Raw genomic sequence first — 24,539 nt, 5'->3', positions numbered from 1 at the left:
TGACACAAATATAAAACTCAGGGCTTCATTAACTGCCTCCACCTGCCAAACAACTGACTCATACCACACTAATGTCTCACCAATAGCAGTTTGCCACCATTTATTCATTAATTTCCTTTCAGCAGCAGTGGGGTAACCGAAATACACAACTGTGGAGAAAATGAGTGGGTGACAGCTGTGGTCTCCTTCATGCAAATTGCCGGTGCCGTGTACCTGGTGACTCACCAGCGACAGATCAGGCTGTTCCCATGCATGCAGATCCACACACTTTCACACACTCACATTTACTGTATGACTACTCTGATCTAACCACAAAGACAGGACATGAAATCCTCTCCTGGATGCACTGTGAGTTCAAAGGAACAAACCAAGTCCTCTATAGCAGACAGTAAAGCGATCAAAACCAGCTACTTTTCCATATCTAGTGACATGGAGACAAATAAAGTGGCAGGTTAACCATGACCTCAAATGAGACACTGATAATGGGATCACCGGTGTAAACAAAAAAGACTGAAACTACAAATCTTGCCCTGAGGGTGGTGCTGGAGGAAAGGACATTGACCATTGAAATTGAACTGGTTTATCTCCATGGGAGCACGAATATTCTCTGCAAATTATATGGAGATATGCCTGTTAAATTGTATAAGATCATGTGTGCAATGCTGGCCTGAGGGTGGCGCTAGAGGAGAGCTCTTGGAAAAATGAGGTCAGGTCAAGAGGTCACTAAAACTATCAGGATTCATCCTGAGGGAACTACGAACACCCAAAACAGATTTCATGGTAATGTGGCCTTTAGTTAGAATTGGAGATATATATTTTCACTGTTACTGCTGTTCACTATAAAGTGAGGGGAATTAAAAATAATGCAGATCACATTAGTTTGGCCCTGACATATGGAAATTAATTTCTGCAGGTCAAATAAAGAAAGAGGTTAGTTATGATAAAATAACAATGCTCATGATTAGTCAGATTTATGACATCTTATGTTGTAATTTAGTTTGATCTCATAACTTTTACTTTTTATCTCATAATTATGACTTGATATCTCATAATTTGGACTTTTCCAATTTTGATCATACTTTTGATATATTAATAATTCTTACTTTTTTCTAGTAATTTTGATTTACTCTTATAATTTTGATTTTCCAACTCAAAATTTACTTCGTAGCCTTCTATTGAAAATATTGAGATTTTATCTCATAATTGTTGTCTTACTATCTAATCATTTTAACCGTTTATCTCATAGTAAGGAAGACTGTTCACTTTAATTGGTTTTAGAACATCTTGCCAAAGGAATGCAGTTGAAAATTAGCCAGCTAGCTCATACTGGCACATTTACAGAAATGCTGATTAGGGTGCACTGCCCATATAAATAAAGAAATTAGATTAAGACTTTCCATTAACATATTTATCTTTTGTTTAATTAAATCTTTTTTTTTTTTTTTTTAATCTTTATATTATTGTTATAATACATTTTTTGGCCGATAATAGGCTATACACTCTCAGTGTGGAGTGTTATTCCTTGGTCCAAATATATTTTCAGTCAAAGCTAATTGTGTGCAGCGATCATTTTTGTGCTAGATTCAATATATATATATATATAGTATAAATATATATATATTATATATATATCATATATTCTGTGTGTATTTTTTTTTATATCTGTTAATTATTTTTTTAGGTGTGAATACCCAGCTACAGATGTATTATTAGTTTATTATAAGTAATTCATACAATTATTCACACCAGGCCTAACTGACACAAGAACAGTCCTTTGATAAAGGGGAATGTACAGTCAGAGTGGCAGCCTGCCGCTCTCAACCAATAGGTGTGATTTGGGGGGCGGGTTCTTAGGGTTAGCATGTTTGACTGCACACTGCGCTCACACAACTTGATACAGAGTAACAGTAAATCAGACAGAGCAGCTCATACAGCACCAGCAGTGAAATTGTAACCCTGTTGCAAGTATTTTTGGCCGCTGATAGGACCGAGTGAGATCACTGCGGTCTATTTTCTCGGATAGACTCAAGAGTTGTTCGGCAAGAGCAACGCAGGGAGCGTTTTCAGTCTCATTTCTGCTATATCTCAATATTATATCACACTGGAAATGTCCGAAAACAAGCCGAATGATGAACCGAAGTTATCTACGACGGACAGGGTGGTGAAATGTAAGTGTAATTTTTCATGGCACACTAAAATGAGACGCTACCACAGCTCTCACCAGCAGAAGCAGACTTGAAGAATTCACGGTCGTAGCAGCAAGCCACAACAGCAGCAGCAGCAGCAGCAGTAGCAGCAGCAGCAGCAGCAGCAGCAAATGTAGTCGAAAATTGTTTGCTGGCTATGGAGGAAGAAGGGTGTTAGCCGAGCTATGACAGCAGCAGTAAACTAGGAAGTGAGGGTAACTCCAGTTTGTGAACCAGAGCAAGAATTTAGCTAGAAATGTGTCACATTCCGCCTGTGAGGCATGATATAGCCGCTTGTCTGTATACACTCTCTTCCTTAGCTACGAATACACCCAGCAGTGTGACAGATGCATGGTCATTTCGATTCATATATACAGTGCACAGCTTTTACAGTATGCATGCAGATATTGCACAACCGTTGCATTCAACCCAAGGGCGAATTTCCCTCATTTTGCATGCATCACCAAGCATGGTTTTCCTAAGGCTTCTATTTTTTTCAGCATTGCATAATACTACTTGATGTCGCCTATGTTTTGTAATCTCATATTTGGGGGTGTTCATCGTGTGCTTTTAGTGTTCATGGCATATGGGCTGGTTCTCAGTGTTTTCTGTGTTTACAGGTCTGACATTCCACCTTTGCAGTCTACCATAAGAATGCAATAAAGATCATAATCGAGTCGACCTACCCATGAACACGGAATAGGGGCAATGTAGCTTGCCCAGTTGACATCTTATGTTGACTTACAAAGGCAGTTCTGCACTTAGGTTGCGGTATTAAGCCTATTTCTGTTTTTGAATATGAGTACTTTAGTGAAATCTCTCATGTTGGAAGACAAATGCAAAGTAGGATAAGAAGTAAAATGACAGAATGTGTTTTATTTGTGCTGGCTGATTTTGATCCAGCACTAGTTGCAACCATTATCCTCTCCAGCTCCACTACATCACAACAGGCATGTGCAGTGATCACAGTGTGCACAAGCACAGGAGGGAATTGTTGAGTAATTTTATTCAGGCTTAGTTGCTAGGGTTCAACCGGTTGAAATGATTAGATCATCGGTGACCATTAAACATTAGGATTTTGTTTAGGAAGCAGGAAAGGCAACGCTGCAGTGTTCAAAAGACCATGACTGGAATCATTGACTATACACTGTATTAAAGGCAAGCCTGATCTCTGCCTCGCTAAGCTGTATCGCAAATATAGTTCCACTTCATTGCTTTCTTAGGCTCAGCTTGTGCCATTTGAAATGGAAAAATGTTTAATAAAAATGATTTCTCACAATTTATTTTCCACCACAAGTACAGAGCTAACCAGTTGTGTTGTGGCTATATGGCTACATTTTGCTCAGAAAATGGGGTTGAGTGTTGAAAGAGAGTCACAGCATGTCTTGGGTGCTTTTGTAATGAATATTTCAAGAGATCATCCCCCTACAGTCTCCACTAACTTGAAGGGTAATGAAAAATAGATATGACAAGTATGGGTTTTGAAGAGATTTCACAATATCATGGAGAGACTTGGTCGGTCATGTTATATGGATCTGAAGCTACTTTTCCGTTTGGCACATGGCTGTTTTACGCTGAGGAGATGCCACCGCATTGCACATCTCAATACTGTACTTTCAGTCCCTCCCTGCTCTGCTCAGTGAAGGCCTGCTATGGTCTTAATCAGGTTAAAATGTATTGATTAGTCTTTAGTCGGGCTGCCAGGGAATCTGAGAGGCCAGTTTCTGGGGCTTGCTTCTAAACCTGATGCTGAGATCAACAAAGTTATTTAACTTATTATTCATTAATCAAGTTTGGAGAAGTCTGTGTTTTGGTAATGCATCAGTATTATGGCAACACAGACGTTGGCTGTGTACAAAGCACATCTCCAAAATAACTGCTGGCTATATGTGTGAAGTAATTTGTTTTCAGCTGCCTAGTTTGCCCTGCTACAAGGTGTCAGGCCAACTTATCATAAGCGCTTTGCATCCACCTGTTTTCAAAATGCATTATCATAATACTCCTGCAAGCCACTGCCCCATATTAATCACTCATAAGAGTTTAATCTGCTGAGGCAGGAGAAGTTGCATAATTTTCATCATGTCATAAATGAACTGAAACGTATGAGTTTCTGATCAATAACCATTAAATGTAATGACCTCCATCACCTGTATGTTGGTCAGTTGATAGTTGTTTGATGTTGATGTTATTGACCATTGCAGATGTTTTACATTAAGTTTTTAAAGGCTTACCTGGTTAAGTAGCAGTTAAATAAGGATTATGTTGTGACTCATGATAATCCTGATTATTTTGTTAGAGTTTGAGGTCATGAGTTTTTGCTACAATTATTAGCCATTTAGCTGTAGCTCATGGCTGTTTTCATTATTTCCATTAAACTGTCGATTGATCTCATTGATGTAATTGATATCAAAATTTCCCACAGCCCATGAAGGAAACCAGAAAATATTTACTTTACAGAACCTAAAATCTGTAGAATTTAGTTTTTTTTTCTTTTTTTTACTCAAACAGCGAGAGTTGCTAATTCATTTTCTGTTGACAGACTAATTGACTCATGAGCTAATGATTTTGTAGCTCAGATTCACCATGATTATGTCACATTAATTGGATTTGTATACTGCAGAGTTTTGAATATATAACTATTGCCACTAAACAGTATATTGACTGGAAACAAAATCTTCCTCTACAGTTATGTTGTATGATAGTTAATACTAGTGCTACGCTCAGTTAAACATAAAATAAATTGTTAGTAATATGGTTGTTATGGTGCACTCATGACAACCACTGCTCGCCAAAGCAAAACGAGCTCAGTAATGGTGTTTTTCCATCACCATGTGAGAAGCAGGGCCTCCTAACCCCCGATGGTGTGCCGGGTCCTTCTCTATGAGTGGGGATGGATAACATCTGACATTTGACTTTTGAGGAGAGGCCCCAATGCTCAGACATGCGTGGGTTGGAGACATGGTGGTGGTGACAGCGGCGCAATGCCAGCCACTGATCCCAGCTGGATAGCCGAGTCATTTATAGAACAGAACATTAAGTAATGCCACATACTTGATCTTCGCCTTACGTGTGATCACCTGCATATGGTTCAGCTTCATGTTCACAAGCCGACATGTGTGCCATCGTGGTGTTTCTGTCTTACCAGGTGTAAACATCGTGTAATACACAGATATAAAATTACCCTTTTTCATCAAGATGATGTCATTCAGAGTAATATTTCCTCTATGGCATTTATAAACTTTGTCATTAGCTTTATTTGCCTGGGAATAAGATTGCAATGGGAAAGTCAAGTGACTCAAAGTAACTGCTGAAGCCTTTTGAGATTTTAATCCTTTGGCAGTCTGCAGTGTCTGTAATTTGTGATTTAAAAAAACTAAACTAAATTTCAGTAGAAATAGTCTGCCATATTTTTCTGAAGTCAGAAGTCCCTTGGTGTTGGTAAAACTGCGGAAATCAAATTGTCAATAACTTCATCCTGAGTTTGTTTTTGGCACATACTGTAATTTCTTCTTCTGCTAGACAGTCAATTCTAATCAAGAGTGAATAGTAATGTAGGTTTGCCGCTCTGTGGGATAGAGGGGAAGCAAACTAGATGACGTCAAACTGTCTTTATGCATTTGGGTTTACAGTATTCTTGGGTGGCTGTGATGTACATTGGCCAGCTGCCTCAAAATGTTAACATTTTTCTGAGGATATGAAAATACTGAACAAAGCTATTTATTCAGTCAATGAGGGTGTTTTTCTTCTAATGGATAAAATTGATCTCTGGAAGAGTTGAGTGAGAATTTGATCCATTCCTTGTAGATACTCAGCATTTCTCGACTTACTCTGCAGATGGAAAAGTGAGGCACTGAGTACAACCGCTTTTGTTTATCATTATTAGGGTTGAAATAAATGGGGTCCTTGTTTTAAATATGCAGTTACACTACAGGTGAAGATGAGTCTCGGGGTGGGGGGTGGAGTCATCCACTCATACAGGTCAACCTCGAAATGTCATGTACAGCACAAATGATGAGTGACAACAAGCTAACCAAACAAGCGATCAAAGCTGGTCTTGCAGCTGCTTGGCTAGTCTTCTGTGACTTGTGACTTGTTATGGTGGTTTTTGATAACAATGTATTTCATCATGACATAGTAAGGAAAACCTGAGCTATCTGTGTTGTGATGCTCAGATACACAGTCTGTGGTATTCTGAACCTGAGTATGTGCACCTTTACCGCTCATTAGATTAAAGAGGAATTAGGCTCTGTTGTGGATTTAGGGCACAGCAAAGCGGTGGATTTGGACAGATTAAGCTCCATATAGGGGGATAAAGGCGGCTCTGCTCAGAGGTTGTAATCTGACTCCATGCATTAGCTGCTGCCCTTGCTAATTCATGTGAACAAATGGATGTTGGGTCTTGATAAAGCAATTGGGGGAGAAAAACTGTTTACCTACCTTGGCATTTTTAGATTGTTGCTAAACCTATGAGTACAGTTGGGGGATTTGCAGGCCTTTGAACTCACAGTGTTGATACATTTGAGTCAGTAGTTTTGTAGTCTATATGTTGATGGCAGGCGTTTTTCTGTGGCTTCGTACTGTTATGGCTCTTTATAAGGTGCCTAACATGCACCACATCTTCAACCACCAAAATACCATTTCGCAGGACTGGAGGACTAAACAGAAAAAAATTCCACTCTTGATTGCCTCTACCCACAGTGGCATCCATGAGCCAGAGATCATAATGTTGCACGATTGCATTTGGTAAAAATCAGCCTCCATATAAACAAATCCTCAGCATTTCTCATTTCATGTCTGGCAGACACCAACACATGGTGCTTTTGTGAGCTACAGAGGCTAACAAAAGCCATTTGGAGCAGAGACGAGAGTCGTGTGTCATTAGATCCCTCTTTGGATCTGGTCGCAGCACAGTCACAAATCAATCAATACAGTGTCTACAACACATGTAGCTACACATTGCGGACCCAGTATGGTGAGTGTGGGGGGAGGAGAGGCTCACCTACTGAACTGGGAGCAACTGGATTGCTGGGTTATATTAGAGGCCGGTAGAGTAGTAAATCTGCTTTCTTTCCTCAGCTCCCACTCAGAGGGCAGAGCATAGACAGGCAGTGAAGAAATGGGACTTTGTGGGGGGAGATTAAGAGTGTACTCATGTACACCCTCATGCACATACATGCACATTAGCTACAACATGGGTCAACTTTAGTTAATTGAGAAAGCAGATTTTCCTCAGAATTCAGAGATGGAAAACCATCTGTCATGGGCCCAGGTTGTTGCTTAATGCTGTTCAGCAAAATGGAGAGCAAATGCTTTGTCAAGGGCTGTGAATCACTGGCTTAACAGAGACTCAATTCAATTAACAACTCGGATTATTATTTGAGTCAGGAGTGATTTGTGTGTGGGTTTTTTTTTGTTTTACATGATTTCACTTTGTAAATTACAGTCTGATTTGGAAACTCTGAGCTAAAATTGTGAATCTGTTAAACAAATATGCACAGTAAAACAAGCGAAATTAAAAAGACTCATGGTTGTATTTAAAATATTATACTGCAAGAGAAAACATGTCTCATTTAGCCAGAAATTGGTTAACAGTCCACAAGACTCAAACAGTTTTCCCCTTAAAACTGTGTTGTGCTAAAACACACCTTTTTATATGTATCTTCATGTAGTTTGTTCTAAATAAAAAGTGAACAAATTAATTTTCTACAAATTTCTTCTATTCTATCTATTCTATTCTAAATATTTTTATGAAGTTGATTCAAACCATCTCACTTCAGTCTCAACAGGACTAATAATGCGGTATAGTAACATTAGCAGTGGTAGTGACAGTACTGATATCAACTTCTTAATTCTTGTCATGGGAGGTAGTGTGTGTGGGAGTAGGCAGGTTGGTGAGTGAAAGCGAATGAAAGTGGCTGAGGGGAGCCGTGGATGAGCATGTGGGCATGAAAGCAGGTTTTAGGCAGACTACCTCTTCAGATAGGCTGTTATTATTTCACTGGATCCCACAGTTTTGACTACGATGGAAGGGCAAACGTCCATGGAAATACATTTTGTAAAAGATATAATGGCAGTTTTTTTTTTTTTTTTTTTTTTACTTTAAAACCATCATCAGGAGCAGGCAAAGGCAACAAGGAAATGACAGCTAATAAATACCAGATGTGCCAGCTGATTGCTCAGTTGCATTAATTAGGCTGATGTTGTCACAGGCCCATGCTGTTTGTGACTTTGTGTTGATTTATTTCATATGTATGATTGCTGAAGTCACAACGATTAATTCTTTTTTTTCCTCTAGCAGATTGATGCAGTTGAATCTGCATAATTTCTCATAAATGCTTCAATGTAAAAAATGAATCCTTGCACCCCTTTGTCATTAGCAAAAGTATTGCAGTCTGTTTACATTTCGATTAGTCTGAATATTTATTTAACCCCAGCCCACAGGTATGCACTTACAGCCACCTCGAACCGCCACGTGCCCAATTAGAAACCATTTTAGTAACACTGAATAATGTTTTGTGCCTCAGAATAAAAGATCTCCACAATAACGTGTTTAGTGTTTATCTAGGACAAACCTCCTCTGTTGGAACCGGCAGTATTTTGGCCACAGTTTTCCTTACGCCCTGTCGTACTTGCCTTTATTAGAAGGGGGAGGTTCCTTGTAGTCAAAACATACCTGCATGCTAAATGGGAGACTTGTCTTCATGAAGTGGGACAAGCCTCTGCATGCTGCTGTGTGACAGATGCAAACACAGACGCACACTCCTGTGTTGTGCCAGGCGGTCGTTTGTACTTAAATATGGGTGAAAGGAGTAAAGCCATCTGCGGGCTGCCTGTAAATGGTAGATTAGTAAGCAGAGAAAAGTCAGTGCAGGGGGAGGGGTGTTGTAAATCTTGGATCGGCTCATCCACTCAGTGCATGTTTGGAGGGGAGGAGGGGGGGGTGGGGTGACATGGGAAGGATGTGCAATATCTCATGGTAACAGTCTAGTCGAGATTGCCTCTTCTCTGCTATCATGTAGGCATCGGTACTTGTTGACACCTACACACACACACACACACACATACACACACACACATTGCAGCTGATGCAAATGCAGCTTGCTTCCTATGAAGAACTGATGAATATGCTAATTTCATCCCCAGCACATGGGCATGTGTGTTAGGGAACATGCAAAATATACAAGCAATATACAACCTGTACAACAACTTTATCTGACATTAAAACTTGTTGTTATGATGTTTTCACTGTAGCTTTTTATATTAGCACACCTCAAACAGGGATAGTGACTGAGGTTTACCGAATGATCCAGAATGCAAATGTGCTTCTAAACTATTGCATCTATTATAGCGAATCCTGGGCATGACAGTTAGTGAGGCCTAATCTTCTCTATGTGGTCCAGTCATGACTGTAGACTTGTATCCCCCCCAGGGTTTGTTTGATAAAGCATATCAAGAGCACAACAGGATTTCTCCGATCTGTCTTCAGGGTGTAGCGCTGCATTCCACTGCAGTTTTATTTTGGAGGGACTTTGGTTTGGCCGATCACTGAAGCATAGGCACCAGGAACGGCATCAGCCAACATGGCATCAGCACTGTGCATTCACACAAGTTGCCCACTGGTTCTTGGCCAGTGACGGGCTTCAGGCCTTAACTTGCAGTTTGACATATTTCAGGGCATTTTCAGCACTGTTCACTATGAACCAGGGGACCCTGGAAGTGAAGAATGTGTGGGGCTCATATTGAATGTCACGTGTACCAGTTGTTTGCTGCACTATGAAAGAGTGCGGTGTAGTATTTACCCCCACTCCCTCACCTTTTTATTTAACACTTCATCATTTCAGCTGCAGCTGGAGAAATGAATCTACTGCTGCACAGATTTTATCAGATGAAAAAACAGAGAGTGTCGTATACACAGTTCGTTTTAATTAACAGACCAATCAATACTCTTAATCAAGTGTTATGGATAAACTTCATTAAAGCCTTGAGTAATAGTGGGGACAAGAATAAGAGCAATTGAGCCACTTTTACTTTTTTATTAGGGCTGTGTTGGGTTAAGTGATTTAGTTCTTTTAGGACATTTAGAAAATAAACACATAAATAAATTTTCAGTCTCTGGTGCAAAGCAAAGACTCAGGGTTTGCATGGAGCTTTTTAAAGTAAGGACTTTTTTATTTTATTTCTCAGCTCCATTAAGCAAATGAACAAAAATTTGCTTAATGGAGAGAAAGCCCTAATTACAGATGGGTAAATAAGCGCGTTATATGCCGTGTTGTTTTTCCTCTGTTCATTCACTGTTGAGTCTGCAGCGTGAAATCACAACCCCTGGGGGACTTTTCCTTTCTTTCAGGTGTTGTTAGCTAACTAGCTGAAGTACCCAGTGTGGACGAGAGAGAAACTCCAGCTATACAAATACAGCTGGAGGTGAGGCGAGGCCCCAAGGTTTATTTACACTGATTCGCACGCGTTAATTATAGACCACCTGGCTGAAAATTAACCCTCTTATTCCATGTGGTGGTGTCTGCTTATCTTAGTCTGCCATAGGAAAAAAAACCTTCCATTGGATGTCAGCTTGTTCTATAATCGACCTGACAGGATGTTGTTTTGTGAGATTGGCATTTGTGTGACAGGACATGACAGTATGTCCTGATGATGGCTAACATGCTTCTCATCCACATATTTATTATTTATGCTTTGTTTTTCATACATTTTGATGTCAGAACTTCATTTAAAAATGAATACTTAAAAGCTATCAAGCTTATAAGTTGATTTTATATGAATTTATTGTTTACTGCTGTTTTATTTTAGCTAGTGGATAGAAACTGCTTATGAATCTCCAAAAATGTCCTATGAGACAACCAGGCAAAGAGGGGTTAAGTTTACCCCACAGCTAATGATGGCAGGCCACTCAGTCACTCCCGCCCACGTGGAGAGGAGAAGGACCGCTGCCTGGCCCACTCACTCAAAACACACTCTGCAGAGGCTGACCAGAGCCAGAGTCGTGAGTGAGATGTGTGTGTGTTAGTAGGGAGGTAGGGGGTAGACATACTGTAGTGGTGGCATGTATTTGTTACCCTGCCCTTGCTGTTTTTGTCGGTTGAATTGTGCTCCAGGGTCAACTCAAAAAGGACCATTAGGTGAAATTTCATTACTAGCTGCTGGCTCTTAGCAATCAATTTTCTGTGGGAATATTCTGCTAGTAATTTCAAGGTCAATTTATCTTGTTTAAAGTTAGATTTAATTTTCACTAGAGTATGTCCACAATAGACTGTAGCTTGCCAGCAACACAATGCAGAACAGACAGTCATGACCCCCTGGAAGTGAAGCCGACTTGGAGTTGGCCTTCACCGTTGCCAGGCCTAGACGAGCACGATCATAGTGCAAGCTGATATCTCGTCAGTCTAAGCTCACAGTGTGCCTCCGTTAGCCAGATTGTGGAGAGGTTAGTGTGTCCCATTGGTCAGATTGATTTTGTGCCTGTCCAAACACCGCCGGGGAGCCATACATTACGATGACCAATCATTTAAGCTTTAATGCCGCACCGCTCCCTATCGGACCATTAGGAGTAGAGGGAGGGCTCATGAACCTCTGTATCTTTTTGCTGTCAAGTGGGCCTGCTGCTTATGAATGGTTGCATTTTGCTTTATTGATTGCATGCAGAGAGATCCTGTTTCTCAGTAGACTGTGGCTGATGCACTAGTCAGCTGTCATTGTTGTGCATGTTCATACATGCATACGTGTTTTCATATTTGTGCGGTGAGGACTCTAAAGAGTGTCAAACCGAAGGAAGTAGTAGGAGCCTCCCATTCCTGGTTTTAGTTTTTGTTTGTGTTAAACTTACTGAAAACGGAATCACAAAACCGTGGGAGACATGTTGTTTCAACAAGATAATCTCGACTCTGTGTGAACTCCTGAGCCCGAGATGTGATCCATTGTTGGTAATTAATGCCGTTGTCACACCCCAGTCCTACACACACATGCTCACTAGCTGTCATGTTCTTTGGCAGCTTGTTCGTTGTTCTGCTATATCATGCAAGCCTTTAATGGTGGCTCAGCTCTCACAGAAACTGGCAAGGTTGTTGAGTGACACAGAAGCCCACTGGTGCACAGTTACTGCTGTGAATACAAGTTTGGGTATGTCCATGTATGTGACACACAGTCTCAAGAATACTAAAGAGTACAATGTCTCTGACAGCTTTTCTAGCAAAACTCAACAGTTATGTCAGACAGCACTGTATTTTTTTCTGTCCTGTAAAAAAAGTGAGACATACTGTACGAGACCGATTTTTTTTTTTTACTGGCTCAACTATTTTCTGTCTCTTTGTCATGTATTCCAGCCACCCTCCAACAGCATATTTCTTGTCTTTTTCCTTTCTTTATTTTTTCACTGTGGTTGTGCCATCCCTGCTTTCAACCATAACTACAATGCTTCCACTAGGCCACCATCTGCCGTTCATTCAGTCCTTCTTTTCATTCTCTTTTGCACATTCGCTTGCTCACGCTGCTGCTCAACTGTGTCAGGCCCATGTTGTAAGACCAAAACACCCATAATGCTTCAGGCCTATCTCCCTGTATAGACCGTAATCCGATCCCCCTGGAGGAATGTGGCAAGCCTTGGGGACGGCCAAATCGAGGTACAAATCAGCCGGTCAGCCGGCAGATAGTGTATCTCCAAGTGATTTTAAGCCAGCACTCCAGCAGTAATTTAGCTTTTTCCTCCACCAGGCAAGATCCATGGTTATTTTCTCAAAAACTGCATGACAGTAACGTTGTCAGACAATGGCTGTAAGCTGCATTAAACATTCGTTGAGGACTGTCTGTTTTGTAGCTGGCAGTTAAGAGGGCAGGGACTTCTTTTCAACCTAACAGATGGTGTATACAGTGCAGAGCTATGCAGTTCCACAGTATTAGGCTGTGCAGTACTGCTGCTGAAAGTAAATATAGTGTGTGTTTGACAGCCAGCTAACTTTAATGCTCTTTGTAACCACTGCCAGGGTATATGGCAGTGTTTGATTTTGTGCGTCTTTGTTTGCCCTAAGTGAAGAAAATGGTTCCTTTAAAAATTTCTTCAGTCCTGTGTATTTGCTGCTGGTGTAAAACCATTGCAATTATCGAACCTTTATGTTGCAGGAATGCTCTGCTGAGGAACATACCGAGTGGAAATGTTTATGAAAGTTTCCCAAAGTACAGAATTTGAAAAAAGCTGACCCACTGTATCTGGTTTGAAAATGTGAAAAAATACAGCTGAGGAAGTGCACGAGAAGAGTCTGGGAGTCCAGACTCCCTTCAGGCAGTCAAGCTGTCAAGTGTCCCTTTCTGAGTACTGATTTTACTCACTGACCTGATCCTCAAGGACACATGACCCCTGGAGCAGGCCGGTTTGGCACTTGAGGATCAGGGGCATGACCTAGGCAGCCTGCTACTGCTTGACCCACACTACCCAGTAGCACCTAGAGTTTAGTAAAGGCTCTGGTCCTTACACAGGCTACAGCCACACTAATATGTTTTTATTTTAAAACGAACTCCGTCCAGACGAGCATTTTGGCTCTGTATCACAAATAATCTCTGTCCATACTAACACTCCTGAAAACACATATCACATAACCATTCAGTTTGATGCCGTTTCTCCCTCACAGGTGTCACTTGACAGTAGCGTGACAAATCAGGGAAGGATACGATATGACTGATGAGACGTAATCAGGAAGTGAACGTGGGTGTTTGCATCATGGTTTCCAAAGGTCTCTGTTTCTGCCTGTCTAGACTAAAATGTGACGCTGGAGTTTTCAAAGCAGCAGAAGTCTCTGTTTTAGGGGCTTGAAAACTCTGGCGTAGTATGGACGACAGACCTAAACGTAGCAAAAGTGATGCACTTTAAAACTATAACATGTTAGTGTGGTTGTAGCCCTAGGCTCCCCCTTTGACTGGACACTGACTGCAGAGATGGCTTTTGAATGTGATGCTTTAACTGCCTTTAATCTCACGGCGGCTAGTAAAGCCTGCACAGATGGTGCCTTCAGCATAATACTCCGCTAGTGAATTTTGAAAGTGCTTTCTCTGCAATATGGAGGTCAGGCTGGCAGCAGAGAAGGATGATTTACTTTACAGTCACTTTTAGCCCAGAAGGGTTGCATAATAGCAGCTACTTCAGGGGCTCCTCCTGATATATAGAGCTCCTTCGGGGGGGCTGGGAATGGCGAGACAAGATGTGTGTGTGTGTGTGGTTGGTGTGGAGTTATATCCCTTGCTGACTCAGAATTCCTTTGGTCTATAGAGAAGTAATTCTTTTCTTGCCCTCCCTCCCTTCTATCCCAGCCCGTGCAGTTTTTTTGCTTTTCTTTCTTGGCAGTCAGGTACCCCTGCTGGCAGGAGAACCCACCACACCCGCGCAGTCGTGGCCTAGATACAGAGATGGGCTTGAGAGGTGGGCGTGGGCAGGGGGGAAAAGGAAGCGATGGCAAAGGAAGGGGACTCTTAGGGGCCTTGTTGTCTTGGCAAGAGGGAGGAGGAGGTGGCTGGCTGCGCCATCCCATTGCCTCACCACCTGTCCTCTGAAAAATCACAGTCAGTCTGCCAGAAATGAAAACTCAACCATGGATCTCTTGGACACAAACACTTGATACCCGAAAGATGCTTGTTACAATATTAGATGTGTCTTTTTATACTTCAATCAGAATCCTTCAGTACTTTTTGGGATGAGATATTTTAGCTCTATTTATGTATTTATTTATGTAAGAAACATATTAAATTTTGCTTGCCATTTCTGACCCTGCCTTGTCCTTTTGACATGGCATGGAGGAATGCCATTTCACATATGTGATGAGGCTATTCTTGTATGGTTGGGAGGGTTTACCCCAGTCCGCAGATGATTGCGATAGTGGCTGTGTGGTATTCACTTTCAAGTCGAGCAGGTAACCTTCTCAGTGTAGAGGAGTATGGGAAGGGGATGGGGGTTAATTAATGATGAAGAATGTTATCTACAGTTCAGTCTGTGTTTTATTTGGGTCAGCCTCAGGTCTGGTATGCTCCGTTTACCAAGTGTGGGTGCAAATACAGACTGGCCTCATCCCCTCTGTATGCGTCTAGTAATTGCATTCTAGAAATGCCAACATCTCAGCTGCCAACGAGCCCTCCTTGGGAGGTGCGATCACGCCTGTTGAGGCATATTATCTCAGAGGCAAGCTGTGAATGAGTACAGAAAACACTGAAGTCAGTCGGAGTTTCTGGAACGTAACAACATATTTCTATTGATTTACATACCATATTGTAACGTATTAGATAATATTGTATCCAATTAGGTTGCGGGATCCCCTAATCAGCCTGCCATGTTCACAATATTCAAGGTAATCATATGTGGTCTTGCATTGCATGTGTTCTGCAAGCTGAATTGTTCTCCTTAGAGGGTTTATGAATTGAAATACTTAAAAAGAAAAGGAAAAGCTACAATATGGCTATTAACAGTTGACTGTAGCAACATTGAAAAAAATTATTTCAGGTGCAAAATATTTAGTAGTAATTTGCTTACAGATCTGACATTGTCTGAGCAACCAACATTTTAAAGCACTTCTGCAAAAGTTGCTACAAAGTTGTCCAGTGTAATTGTTGAAGCATGCTGTGTTATATTTTTACTTGTCTGTCATGGTATCATTATGGTATTGGGTTTCGCATGTTTAACTTAGTAATAAAGCTTTTGAAGTCAAACCTCTGGTTTTGTGATGACTGCCACCCCAGCTGAACTGTACACAGCAGATCTGTATCATGTCCAGCCGCCCATCTGCATGTCACTGCACACTCATGGAGCAAGCCACCAACAAGAACGCTTTGTAAAGTGGCTGCTTGGGCGCCGGCGGAGCTCTCCAGGGTTAGTGGGGACATATGTTCTCGATAGACCTGTGTTGTCAGTCCTTCCCAATGCAAGCGCCAGTTGACAGCATGATGGAGAGTGGCGGCGGACTCGCACAAAGGTGGTCCTTTGCATGTGCAGGGCCAAGTTTTTGCCCAGATTGGAATCCAAACACACCCACCAATTTCTCCTCAGCTCCCTGCCCAACCAGTTAAATATTTAGCGTCACGTCATCTTGCACTTGATGACAGCTCATAGAATAAAGCTGACAGCCAGTTGACCTTGAACATACATGTTCTGCACTTATATACGTTGCCTTACTTTCAGCAAGCTGACACCTATGTCTTGCTTGGAGACTTTAGCTGACTGCCTGTCTGTTGTGTGGCGGCCCTAAAATGACAAGTGAAGAAAACAGCATGTTGTATTTATGTTGTATTTGCCATTAAAGCAGGCTTAAAGGTGTAGTACCTAACACTGGGGAATAGGCAGGTAAGTGTGGCTATGAAGCTGTCTGGCTGTTATGTGCCACAGGTTCCATTTGTGGGAATAGCTTGCATACAGCCGAGCATGCACCCGTAGCACCCTGTCTTCCAGATCCTTTCAGCCTCCTCCATTGTTCCGTCTCTGCTATGCTCTAAAGCTGATTACAGCGCCTTCTCTAATGAAAGCTAATCCTGTGTCACGGCATTGTGGAGAGGGAGGAGGGGGGCAGGCCTCGGCACGGCAAAGCTAGCAGGGAATGTCTTCTTCAGGGCCTGTCAGAGTGGCTTTCAGAGGAAATGCCAGAGAGTGTTAACGTCTCCGCAAACCTGGAAATCTGCGAGGTGTTTTACATTGAGGCTGAGATGTTTTTTTTGTGCCGGCCTGTTGGCCCTTAACACCTTACACACACAGTGCTGCCCAAACTCGTAATGGCCTGTGATTATTCACTTTAACTATGTTCAGTCCAGTCGTTCATCATAGCTTCCGAGTAGCTGTAACTGACTTGTCTAACTGACTCCAGTGTTGGCATCTTGAGTTTACTGTTATATTACACTTCAGGTCTCTCTGACCTTCTGTCATCCCTTTAGCTGCACTGAAAAAGTGCATACAGTATCCATAGTGTAGGATCAGGCATTGGAAAAACATCAATAGCCAAAGACTAGGTGTCATACTTTTTAGGAAAAGCAGACCTGAAAGTCACACTCACACTTCTTTGCACTGTTTCCTTGCACTTCTGTTTCCGTGAAGCAAAATTGCAATCCTATTTGCAACAATTGCGATTGACTAGATTATCTTCTAGAGCTGCATAAAGAGTTTTATTTTGATGTGACAACATACAGACATTTGTCGAAATTATAAAGACAAAAACTGAATGTCAGAAATGACGACAGTTTCTCTCTCCGTATTGCCGTCAATAACTCAGTTCAGGGCTCTTCCATTACAGAGTATCCAGTTGATACCAGCACTCTCTTTTTGCCAAATCTAAAAGCTGTGCACCTCACTGACTGAGGTCATTATTATGTAAGGTAACATGAGGCATGGGATGGCTGTGGCGCTGAAAACTGATTTAGCTGTCTGACATGACAATGAATGTAATTAATAACTGAAACACTGAATCTTAAATTGGCATTAATAAAGAAACTTTATTTAAAATTGATTAGTCACATCATGGCTGATGCCAGATCTGCTCAATAAGGTCAGAATTGGAGGGTGGGTTGATGGATCGTTAGTTTTCAGCAGTTTGTGTTTATCATGATTTATGATTGTGTAGATTTGGAAAGTGCAGAGATAGAAGGAATTAATGTGATAAAGCATCCATACTCCTACTACTTTTTCCAGAACATTTGGTTCTTACATTGCTGTATAAAACAAAAGCCACACATGTCGTTGAGTGTCTTATGGTCTATAATTTGCTGTAGTTGTGTGAGGATGGTAAATCTGCAGAGACATCCTATTAGTGGACTGTGAGACAGTTTGATGGATTGACAGGTGCTTGTTTTTCATCCTAACTCTTGATGCATTTTTATTACATTGACTGATTTTTCTCTGCCCCTGACTCATGCACCTCCCCCACTCCAGCTCCAAATCACTGTAGTCATTTGCCAGCCGTGATCCAGGTCCCTGGCGGCCTCTCTCTATGTCATTGATCGGCTGCTACATTGATGGCTCACCACACACCCAACCACTACCACTGGAAAACCAGTGCAGGGACATCCCTTAGAAAATGCCCGTACACCCCCCACCACATCATCCGCTGCCTACTCCCATCATCCGCCGCCTACTCCCATCTGGTCATCCTTACATGCATACATACATTCATCCGCTCACCCACTACAGCCTCCCACGCTTCAACCCTAACTTTACTAATTGATCAGGGACTTAGCCAGAGTGCTGCCTGAGCAGCGGTGTATTTTGATCACCTGCTGCTGCCAACACTTTCTACAATTCTCATCAAAAATCTGTTGAGCCAACAGCAGGATTAACGTTTGCTTGTCACTCAGTCTCACATTGCTGTCGCCAAGGTCTCTGAAACACTGCTATGGGCTATTTTCTGTCAGAGCTTGATGGACTTTGATAACCCTGACAGCCATGGCTGGATGGATCCAGGTCTTGGGTGTATTGTTGCCTTGTTTAGTATACAACCTGACTATCTTAATAATGAGGATCCCGAGAACTGTCATTGATGGGATCCTCTGTGCAGACAGCCATACATGTTATTGCAGGGAACAGCTGTCTGATGCACTATCACACTCCTGTTGTTTGTTGTTTGTCTGCTAATGTATTAGTTTTTAGGCATGTGACAGTGGACTATGTATGATAAGGCTTCTGCTCAGATTTCCAACCTTGGATCGAGTCATTGCAGAACGTGACATGCTGCTGGCGACTAATTTTTAAGCCAATATTTTGATGGATGAAAGATTTAGACTGAGAATCTACAGCACTGTTTCCCTGGCAACCCCTTTTACTCACTTTAATCTAATATCTCTCCTGTTTGTCGATGCAATGTAAAAGTATATCTCTGCAGCAGATGATGATGGTCAGCAACTCTTTAAAGTACAGTAGTATGGTAGCATTAATGGTAGCATTAAATCAAAGTTATGGTTATTAGAGCTACAATTAATTATGAAATTGACCACAGGCCATAGACTGAAGTAATGAAAATGATTTCAAAGCTTGCAATTTGTACATGCAATAGGCTACAATTTAATATTTGTAGGGTTTCTTATTTGGGAATAGTTTAGGATAATGTTTTTTGAAAAGTTATGAAAAATTATCAGAATTGCTTTGTTTGTCAGACTTCATTGCTTATAGAAAGGAATGAGTATCTGCAAATTGACAATTATAGAGTATGAATCTGCAGAAACAATGTGTTGTTCCGCAGTTTAGCGGGTCAAAGATAACAGTGTTATGCCAAACCTGAATTATATAAAATATAAAATATAAAAGTGCTCTATTTAGATTGTTATTTATCTGACAAATTTCTGAGTATATTTTTCAGTGCATTACACATCACCATTTGTGCTCCATGTAGCCAAAACTGACTGAGCAAACAGTGCTGAAACAACATCCAGTGCTTCACAATTATATAAGGAGAGTGCTGCAAACAAGGGCACATAGAATGAGCGATTTAACTTTAATGCTACTCATTTAATGAAATCAATCCAGTAGTTTGAGGGCATCTGCAGTATATACTAATACAGAGTTTGGGTGCTTTTTCCTTCCTGACTGGACTAACCACAACAACATGTAACTTCCATTCCTGCTGCTACAGTATATTGAACTGGCTTGCTACTAATTTGAGGAAATTAATTGAGTAATTTGAAGGCACAATCTAGTAATTTTAGGGCATGAATTATTAATTACAGGGAGCAAATTAAGTCGTACAAGAGCACAAGTTATTCAAGGGAGCGATTGATAATTTGTGTGCACAAATGATTAAATGTGTTACCTTTAATACCTGCTGGGCTCTGTAGGATTACATGTCTTTGTGGCACGATATCTGTCTTTGATACAGTCTTTATTGACAGTTCTTTTCAGTCCCTGTTTGCATTTTTATTTCCTCTGATGCAGCCAAGAGCCCTTTTTCTTCTTTTCACCTTTTCTCTCTCCGTCTCTGTCTGTGTGTCACTGAGAAGGTGAGTGTGGTTGGCTCTGCTCTCCTTCCTGCCTCAACCACAGAGGTACCCACTCCATTCCCACACTGTGCACAAGTATAATTGGCAAACTCAAAAGCACTGAGCTTCAAAGCTACGCTCTGCTAAGCGTTTCGTTCAGGGCCGGCTTCTTCTATCCCTGCTAATTCATGGTAAAGAGGTTCACGCCAATTTCGAAGTGACCTTTTCACCGTTAGCCCTAAAGCCTGCAAGCCTTTTGAATCTCTGCTCTGTCCTCGGTTGCCAGATGGTGACCCTCTTATGTTCTGTCGGTTGACTTCCATTTTAATGCATCTTCATATGACATAATATTGGAAAACCAGAGTAGTTTCTCTTTGCTTTACTGAGTCACGTTGCATATGCCAGGTGTATGGATTCAGCTGCTGTATCTGCTCAGTGACGATACAGCCTGTTAATACTTGCTTTTGCAGAATTATCCAACAACTTATAGTTTCCAGTGAAGTGCCTGATGTTTAAATGACAAAAAGAAAATCTGCACGCTCTAGATCTGGCTTTTCCCAGGGCCAACTGATCAAGTGTCCCTCGTCAACTTCTGTTACTGTCCATTGATTTAAAAAATATTGCTTTTCTGACTCATCCTAAATGTTGAATATGAATCCTTCTGTGCTGACTTAGAGCTGCTTTGTTCACAGTACACTCTTATTAAAAGGAAGGATGTTCACTTGTGGGATTAACCTACCTTTTCTTTCTGTTTTATTATTTCTTTGCTTAAGAATCATCTCTAAATTAAGATAGCAGCCATAAGCCTTAAATATTGTTCACGCCTTTCGGTATTATAACACACCATTTGTACTGTGGACTGTGGGCGTCAATCTTCAACTGTAATTTATACTGTTTTATTTGTATGTAAGGAGCAGTGCTGTGCTGACTGCATTATTGATTGACAGTGTTATATAGGTTTTGTAGATAGGCTGGAGATGGAGGCAGAGTTGCACAGAACTGAGATGCCAGTTTCAGACCTGACATATTAAGACGCTGGTGTGCAGTGTGTGTGAGGTAGACCATATTGCAAATAATTTATCACCTCCTGATATAATGTGTTATATGGTTCAGCTGCTGCAGTTCTTTGTTGTCAGCAAAGATAGCCATATGATCTCAGTCTTTTGCATTATGCATGTCAGGTAATCAGCTTCGGAATGGACTCTGTGGTAGTGTATTAATGAAGCAATGAAACTGCTGCCAGATGACATTTGAAGTTCAGGTGCTTTATGGTGCACAGTATGTTCTTTGTTTCCTCTCGCCTACAGACGCTCGTGCGTTCTGCTCATCCTGGACGCATAAACATATCCCGCTCTAATTCAATGTCGTTATGTTATTTAATTAACCGGCTATCACTGGAGAGTGAGTTGCGCACTCCTGGTGCCCTATTCAACACTTGGCAGTCATCCTCTGTGCATACACCACACACAGCGGCTGCTCCATCACTAAAAGGCTTCCAACTGGGAAAAAGTCTGAGTGTGATTGAATTTTTCTTTTCATTTCTGCACCATCAATAGCAGATTATATCACATATTATGCATATGGTGCAGCGACATCATACATCATGTGCTGGTGGGTTGATTTCTTCTTTTTTCTACGTGTGTTGTGTATTGCAAACAAATACTGTTGCACACCACTCCACTTTGGTTGTGCCGTCTTACCTGGCACTGTTGATCAGATAGTGAGTTTCCACTTGATTCATTAAACAGAGATGTGGCTTACTGCTTACCTTGCCTCAGAGAGCACAGCACCATCATTTGAAAAGCTAAATGGATCAGGGGAATAGTGACTGTTTTATGTGAGTAAGGAAGCAAAGTTATAGATCAGTATCACTCCTCAGATCAGACACTGCGCTGCCTTTGCATAATAACATCTGACCATGCAGTCAGATTACTTCTGGTATTCTATGCTTTGTATGAACTGACCTTTGTTGCACTCGCACATAGTTCTGGAGTCTTTGTTCTGCCTCAGCTCCCTGTTGGTCATGCTGAGATTTCCACTGGTCATGCTGAGTCTTAGGGGAGGAAAATTGCCGGTGCGGTAGCTTGTCTGGTGGAAGGGGGCGGAGGGTTTGACATGGGCAGTGACAACCAGAGTCTTGCCCACACTCCCGCTGCATCATGCTCCGTCAGCAATTTCTTGCAATTGTCAATTCGGCATCTGATGGAAAGATGCTGTGCGTTGCAGGTTTTAGGTTTCTGGCCCTGAAACTTTAAGAATTTATCATTGGTTGTTGCTTTCCTTGACAGGCAGTCTGCTCTATCTGTATGGTTCAAAATGAATTCATTTGTTTTACCATTGCCCACTCCCTGTCCACAATCCCAACCCAGGTCAGACAATGCCAACTTAGTGTTTTTCAAACAGAGGCAGTTATCAGCAGATAGCTCGCTCTTCTTGAACACCTTGGGCAACCAGAGTCACTGTTTGCTATAGGTATTGCTGTGCAGTCAATGAAAATAAACTGGCACCATAGCTGTCAGTAGCGGCGCCATTTGGATGCCGATTGATTGAGTAGAACTGTATTATTGTATTGAAAGAACAAACCATTTCTGATTCTATATCGCTACAAAGTACAAGCATGTTTTAAAATTTGGAGGATTTCCCCTGAATATTGCTGCACATGACTGCACTGATTGTTTGCTCTGTTTTTTGTGTTGGGTCTAGCGCACACAACTTTCAGACAGCTGACCAGGCCAGTAAGGAAATTGATGTACAGGAATTGTAGACATCTGAACTGCCAGTTCAGGCCAGACTCACGGTTGCGCTCCGTGTTCCTTACTAAATGAAGCCAGGGGCTGCTTGGTGAGCTCTGCAACAGTCTGTCTCACTTTCTCCAATTAAGCTGATCTGTCCAGCACCATATGACTGCACACCTCCCGCTGTCTCATTCCTCAGAGAGATCGCATTAGCTCTGAGCTACACCAACCTGAACATTTCAAGCTGCCCGTTTTCCCACTGCCTCTCAGCAGTTTCAGATGCACTGCACCCGGTGGTGCAGATTTCTCAAGATTCACACCTCAATGTCTCCTGTAATCTGGTGAAATTACTCCATTCACGATTGCTGCATGAACAAAGGTGACTGCTACGATTGATGTACTAAAGCCTTCTAACCTCAGGATTTAAGACTCTGTTAATCCACTGTCGAAGGAAATCATTACATGTTGCTGTAAACCTCACTGACCAACACAGGATAGTATAAATAAACTTTAAAGTGGATTTATCATGTCCTCCAGACATCCAGAGGTTTATTGGTCTATTAGTCTTTAAACCTAATGGCTAATGGATGGCTTTAATTTGTAGCCTGGAAATTACAATGTTAATCTGAGACAAATTACCAGGGAAAGTTAAATCAGACTCCAGGTCTTTTTTTTTTTCATCCTCTCTGACCCTCTCACATTCTCTCGTCAATTCTCTCTCATGCTGGATTCGAGGCTGCAGTGCAATTTCCCAGTTACATAACAGGGGGGAACAGAGAAATGGTAAAATTAATGAAGGCAAAAGCGACCGGCTAATGGAGACCATTTTTGAGTCATACTCGAGTTGCAGGCAGATCGCCTCGGGTCAGTTTATGCTCCCACAGCCATATAAGCTCTGCATGAAAGGATGGATAGATCCACAGGGTTATTTGTAACAATCAACAGTTGCTGTGTGGGAATGTTCTGATACTGTTGTTTGGGAGGAAAAGGTTTTTTGTCTGTCAGACTGACTGTCAGTCGCTCACATTTGAATGGCTAATTACTGCAGTGACTGAGAAGGATGTTGCCCATTATTTAATCCAATATTTGACACCACCATTTATTTTCCTGTTCAAATTACTGAACACAACAAAAGTTTGATGATTTTTCTTCCTTGACTAGGTTGTTAATCCATGTTGTGCTTTTTCCCTTAGCTCAGGACTTTTCATTTTTGTCATGGTAGTAACGCCTTTTTCTTTAGAGTGTAGAACCTACCATTACAATGTGCCATGTAATGTTTTGGCAGTGGTGGGTGTTACTCTTGTTAATTAGGGGGCTATTAGAAATTCCACAAGGGGAAAGTTCACAATGTTTCCATTGTCACGGCTGTAGGAAATGGAAGGATGATGTGTTGAGAGGTTGCCAGTGCGCCAACAACCACAGCTTCCATGCAGGTTATTTCTATTAAAGAATAATGTTATTCTTTTGTGTTTGAATTGTAGAATGTGTTATGTTTTGTCACTTCAGTGGGAGCAGATGTGACTCAGTCAGAGTCCACAGTTACTGTGATAGTGCCAACTGTTGTACTGTGGGAACACCAATCTCCTACAAAATCACTGTTAACTCATCAAAGGTTTAAATGTGTCCCATCACCTCTGGATGTGCATCTTCAGTGCGGCAGTGGTCATATTTCACGACGTGTCTG

General features: G+C 41.5%; 1 protein-coding gene across 4 annotated transcripts in view; it reads left to right on the top strand.

Annotated features, from left to right (window-relative positions):
- Positions 1–1,891: 1,891 nt before the first annotated feature.
- The window catches only part of ppp3ca (protein phosphatase 3 catalytic subunit alpha), a 62,071-nt gene continuing 39,423 nt past the window's right edge, over positions 1,892–24,539 (top strand). For all 4 annotated transcript variants that reach the window (XM_022758757.1, XM_022758755.1, XM_022758756.1 and 1 more), the window contains exon 1: positions 1,892–2,168. In XM_022758757.1, coding sequence (XP_022614478.1) covers positions 2,108–2,168 — 61 coding nt within the window. In that variant the 5' untranslated portion in view covers positions 1,892–2,107. The remainder of the gene's footprint in view (positions 2,169–24,539) is intronic.

This window comes from Seriola dumerili, unplaced genomic scaffold (genome assembly GCF_002260705.1).
Source record: "Seriola dumerili isolate Sdu_G_001 unplaced genomic scaffold, Sdu_1.0 BDQW01000309.1, whole genome shotgun sequence".
NCBI classification, from domain to species: Eukaryota; Metazoa; Chordata; class Actinopteri; order Carangiformes; family Carangidae; genus Seriola; species Seriola dumerili.
The sequence above is the reverse complement of the archived record's forward strand: the minus strand, read 5'-3'. Positions and strand labels throughout refer to the sequence as shown.